General features: G+C 35.5%; 1 protein-coding gene across 2 annotated transcripts in view; it reads right to left on the bottom strand.

Annotated features, from left to right (window-relative positions):
- Nucleotides 1-4,540: 4,540 nt before the first annotated feature.
- Nucleotides 4,541-6,143, bottom strand: part of LOC107711527 (RING finger protein 24-like) — a 22,174-nt gene continuing 20,571 nt past the window's right edge. For both annotated transcript variants that reach the window (XM_016516515.1, XM_016516516.1), the window contains exons 3-4: nucleotides 4,749-4,791; nucleotides 4,541-4,621 (exon numbers count right to left, since the gene is read on the bottom strand). In XM_016516515.1, the coding sequence (XP_016372001.1) occupies nucleotides 4,547-4,621; nucleotides 4,749-4,791 (118 nt within the window). In that variant the 3' untranslated portion in view covers nucleotides 4,541-4,546. The remainder of the gene's footprint in view (nucleotides 4,622-4,748; nucleotides 4,792-6,143) is intronic.

Below are 6,143 nucleotides of genomic sequence, written 5' to 3'. Positions count from 1 at the left end.
AGTTAAATCTGTAAATCTTAACATTTTGCAAAAATTCTGGCAACAACAGCTGCCATTTAGTTTTTTTTAGAATTTTCGGAATATTCGGAATTAATCATACAGCCTTGACAAAGTTTTAATTCACAATATAAATACCATTATAATACCTTGCTGTAATAATTCAGAATACAAGTGAAAGCTAAAAACCGATATGCTCCATAGCTATTTTTTTTCCAGGACATCTTCCAGAACTGTGTACAAAGTAAATATTTCATTAACCTTGCTGACAGCAAACAAGGGGGCAGGGAAATGCACAGTACCAGTTGTAAGAGAACAAAAGTGGTTTCGGACAAATGTGCCTGGGCACATGGGTGTCTGTCACAACAGTTATTTACTGTTCTTTGGGTGCATCATAAAACAAGATATAGTTCTGTATACAGTCCAAGTGCTTTAGGTGTCATTGACCCTGAGCAGGGGGTGGCTGGCGAATTATTGAGACACAATGCTTCTCTGTCTGAGATTGTCTGCTGAATATACACTGTTGGCTTTTGTGAGGAAAGAATGGCATTAACAGGCCAACAAGGGACAGAATGTTTCTTCATAACGCTAAACATGTAGCTAAATCCTGCACAAAACAGACACTGCTTTTTCTTTCACTATTACTTTTTATACTCCAACCAAGGCCGGTCTGGTTATAATAAATCATCCAGCCGGACCAGTGTCATTCTCATAATGGATATTAAGATGAACGAAAACTAAAACTAAGACTAAAACAGAAAAAAAGTTATCTGAAATAAAATAAAATATAAAACACTTAAATACACTGACAGTCTATATGTATATATATATATATATATATATATATATAAAAACACACAACTAAATTACCAAAACTTAAAATGAAAACAGACTATATTAAAAAATATAATTCACAATATTAACAAAAGCTACAATAGTATATCAAAGATACTAAATAAAACTACTGTGGATCATCATGCATTTCTGCACAAGCTCTACCGTATAATGTGTGTGTGTATATAATCACCTTATAGGAAGGGTACTTAATGTTTCGAGAGCTGAGATTATATTCACTCATCTCGCACTGTATCTTATGTAAGATCAAGGACAGGGGTGATAGAGCGCTGTGAAGCTGTATAATTCTGCTCATGAAGTCAACTGTAGCCGGATCACCTTTCTAACTCATGGGGGCTTGAACTTAAAAGCCGAGGCTACATGCTATGGTCGGACACTCCTTAATTCTTGGATCTAGTGAAGAACAATTCATAGCATTAAAGGGATAGTTCAGCCTAAAATGTAAATTCTGTCATCATTTGCTCACCTTCAAGAAGATATTTTGCAAGTCAGTGGTGGACAACATTGGATTTCTTTGTGTTCCACAGAAGTAAGTCATTCAGATTTGGAGTGAGGCTGAGAAAATGATGACAGAATGATGTTTTTTGGTGAACTATTCCTTTAAACATGGTGATATCACAGTTTATGATATTTCAGAACCAGATCTATGTTCCTCGGGGGGAACGGTGGCTTTGTTTACAAACATTCAGACGGTGTGCTGAATGTTTGTAACCTCTAACTATGCTAGTGAAAATCTCTCATGCCAGTATACAAACATAACATTGTTTTTTCCCCTCTTTGGCTTGTGTGCACAGGATAGAGGGTCCAATCAGCTTGTAGCTTGGCCCCACCTCTTCATGTAAGACCTTCCTTCTTGTCTGAGCACACATGCAACTGCAAACCAGACTTACCAGTACAGGCGAGGGGACTACTGACCCATTTATTTTCAGACCCACGAATGCCCTCTAGAAACCTGTTTGTGGGAATGTGTTGTCTAATAAGTATATGCTTTGTCTTAAAGAATTCCCATACTGCATACACAAGTTTATGCTAAAAAAAACCCTGCTAAACCACTGCAAGATTTGTCGACAAATCACTGTTATCATTGTTAATGAAAAAAAAAGAAATGAAATAAAATAAAATAACAAAAACAAACCTGAACCTAAAATAAATTTTCCTGAAATATGATGCCTCTATATATTTTATTTTAAATACAAATTTAGTTTAAATTTGTTTAATTAAAATAAATTCAAATGTATAATAACTTATCTTTTATATAATATATATTTATAAAACGTGTACAATGTCTATATATATATATATATATTTATTTTTATATGCTATAAAACAGAAAATTTATATTTTATATGATTTATGTATGATGTTTATATTGTCTATATATTTATATATAAAACATAAGAGATTAAACATTAAAAAAAGCTCAAACTAATAGTAATAAAGTGAAAACTAAACTAAATTGAAAGGAAAAACTGAAAATAGACATAAACCTGAAATTCCAAATTTAAAACTATAATAACCCTGACCTGTTAAACTGAACAGTATTAGTGTAGATTTAAAAACTTAACCAACCCTTATTAAGTCTTTATAAACAATGTTCCAATATGCTGTAGTTTAAACTACAAATAAGGGAAAAAGCATCTACATTACATATAATGTAGATTATATGTATAATCTACATTAGCATCACTAGCATCAATATGGCTGCCCACTGCTCCTACATTACATATAATGTAGATGACCACTTTTTCTACTGTCATTTTGTAGTACAATTGTCACAATTTTATGGTGGAATGGATTTAAATACAGTTAAAAATAGCTGAGAATACTAAGCCCTTATTGGTCGCTTAAAGCATAATCAAGTCGTGGCCTAATGGTTAGAGAGTCGGACTTGTAACCTGAAGGTTGCAGGTTTGAATCTCAGGTCCGGCAGAAATTGTCGGTGGGAGGAGTGAATAACCAGTGCTCTCTTCAACGACTGAGGTGAGACCCTTGAGCAAAGCACCGAATCCCCGGGCACCGCAGCAATATGGCTGCCCACTGCTCCGGGTGTGTGTTCACGGTGTGTGTGTGTGCACTTGGATGGGTTAAATGCAGAGTACAAATTCTGAGTATACTTCACCATACTTGGTCACACATCACTTCACTTTCAAATTAGCCTGGTTAACAGATATTGTTACCTAACAAATGATGGGAACACCTGCAAACTATAAAACATCTTCCGAAAAAAGCCAGTATCAGGCACATGGACGAAAGTGTTTCCCCAAAGCTATTTGTGAAAAAAAAAATCTATATAAAATCTTGAGTCTGACAAATGAGTGTCATGACTGCTGGCGCAGAAAGTCCAACAAAACATGTAGAATACCATACAAACTGAGATTACAAGTGCGGCTGACATTTGCTTGGCACTTCTGGGCAGTGCTCACAGTTTTCAGGCGGTGTTTCAAAAGATATGACTAATATAAAATCACTAATTGTGCTGTTAATATTGATGACACTTCTAGCACTTCATGTAGTGGCTGGGAGAACTTTGTGTTCCTTTCCAAGATAAAATGTTACTAATTGTTTTGTTTGTGTTGCAATTGCTGTGCTGTTATATCAAATACAAATGAAAAGAAGCCAGACGCTACACAAGGCCGAGTATTCCAACAAATGCCATCACTGTTTTGTTTAAATATTACATTGCATTCATGCATATACGCAGCCAGAAGACACATAAACGTTTGATGAAAATCTCCGCCTTTACTCATGATGCTTAAAATCTCCGCCTTTACTCATGATGCTTAAAATACAACGATGTGAAAACAATTCCTCGACAATGAACTCTTATGAGATACAGAAAGGGAGTGAAGGGCTATGAGAAATTCCAGGACAGTTTGAGCATTCAACAAGAGCTCTGGTGTCCTCACACCTCAATATTGTCGCTAACATTTCATTAGCACTCACATATGAAGTCAGGACACTGGCCTATTAACACGGTCATGTACAAACCATCACGGTGAAGGTTAAACACGTCATAGGCTCATGCTATTATTAAACATGGAGAGCATACATCTCCTGTAAAACGTCCTTATGTTCAGGGTGGAGGGTAGTTCAGGTTTAACAGTCTATATTCTGTATCCACTGAGAGGTACAGTGTAACTGATATTCATTAATATAATGACAGACAGCTACTGTGGTTACAAGTGTGATGTCAATTAAGGTGACAATGTTAAACTTGAGCATTTGAAATTACTCAAAATACAAAAACACAGAAAAAATAGACTACAACTGTGAACAGACAGTGATAAACACCAGTGTTTCAATAGTGTTGTAACATTTGACTACAAAAATACACAAAATACCAGAATTTGCATCAGTGAATCATTTCTTATTAAATCTATTCATGTACTGTACAAAGCCCTGTAATAAAACAGTTATTTTAAATAAATTTAATAAAAAAAGTCTTTACAACATCTTTTTGGCAAAAAAAAAAATAGTCCTGACACTCCAAAAAAGCTAATAATGTTAAAAACCAGTTTAGACAGGATTTGTTTTTTGTTGTTTTTTTATATTACTGTTAATTATTTTACTTTCATTAATTATTTTTGCTGAAAGATGTCCTTTAAATTTCATGTGCACATTTTTAATACCAAGAAAACACTTCCTGGCCAATACACATTATGTAATCATCTGAGAAAATGACTCACATGATTGGTCACAATAAATAAATAAATAAATAAAATCTCACCTCATGCAAGTTTAATTCTTTGACCTTTTCCTTTTGAATAACCTGTTAACAAAAAAAAATAACAATCAGTTTGTAACACTCCCATTCACACCTAAACTGTATCATACAGTAAATAATGTACATTTACATAATACAGTAGCCAGTTTGAACAGATACGCCAGCAGCTCACCTGCTTGTATGCATAGAGCTCTTTGTGAGCCTGGTGCCGTAACCTGGACAAAATAAATCTTTGTTTTAGTTCAGAGTGTGACTTTACATTTTCATAAACCTGTGCTGGAGAGATATTGATAGTACCAAACTATATATAAACAAAGACCAACATCAAGTTGAACCATGATACTAAAATATAGCCCACTTTAAATGGTAGTGTTTTTCACAGAGATTTCTGGGTGTGATAAATGCTTCACTTCTGGACCTCTGTTTAAATATTTCAGCTGTATATGGTAAACACATGCCTGGACCTTATTTTTCAGCCACAATTGAACAAATTGTGGTCTTTACGAGCCAAAAGGCATTGCTCCAGTCATCCTTATGATCATATATAGTATAAATTATATCCACCATATTTGAGCTTAATCATATAATTAAACACAGAGACATCCGCTTTCAGATATCTTCCTCTTGACATTGGCTGCGTCCAGTTCTAGCAGTGCTGTGAGCTGCCTGCCTTAGCATTTTAAAACTCTCTTCAGAGTCTTTCTAGAGTAGTTGGGTCTTGTATTGTCTCATCAAGCTTGACCACACTTTAACAGCCTGTCTGAACCAGACTGCCCAGGCACTACCTTCTCACACCGCTGCAATGCTTTACTGAGTGTGACTGTCAGACTGGAGCCAGACCCTTTAAAAGAACTATATACAGATACTCTTGGCATGAACTCAAGAAATGGAGGCAGCCAAGCAATGGACAGTCTACATTTAACACTATTTTGATCTTGAGCAAGTGTGTCACAGACAGAGAGAGAGAGAGAGAGTGAGAGAGGAGCCCTGATGGAAAATAACTGGAATGCATCAGGCATGATGCAAGAGTCTCTGGTGTAAGAAAAATGCTATTTAAAGAAAATCAGCAAATGCCTCACACACTATGTTTAGCCTCTAATTTGTTAACACTGAACTGTTAATGTCTGTACTAGAGCTGTTAGAACATTAGTCCTAGTCCAACAGCTTTACAAGACATTCATCATGGCCTTTTTTAATGTTTGTTTTGCTGAAACCCTTTTCATTTAGATGCTCTGAAAGATATGACATAATTTCAACCAATATTACTTCCTGTACAAAGGAAATGAACACAACATACGATACCGCAGTATCTTGAAATCTGATCAAAGATAATACAGTATACATTCAGAAAAGACTTAGCAAGTGAAGAAAGAGTTGGATAGATATGAGAAAAATGGAGACATGTATTGTAAAATTCCCTCTCGCAGCAGAGTGAGAGGGACCTGTAAAACAGGCAGCACAGTCTAGGAGAGAAACTGACATTCTGTAAGAGACCAGCAGGTAAAGGTGCAGATACTCCCTTTGGGGGAATTTAGGGGTGAGGATGAGGGATTTATGGGTATTTTAG

Source organism: Sinocyclocheilus rhinocerous, unplaced genomic scaffold (assembly GCF_001515625.1).
Source record: "Sinocyclocheilus rhinocerous isolate Xijiao unplaced genomic scaffold, SAMN03320098_v1.1 scaffold2252, whole genome shotgun sequence".
Lineage (NCBI taxonomy): Eukaryota > Metazoa > Chordata > Actinopteri > Cypriniformes > Cyprinidae > Sinocyclocheilus > Sinocyclocheilus rhinocerous.
This window is presented reverse-complemented; position numbering and strand designations above follow the sequence as displayed.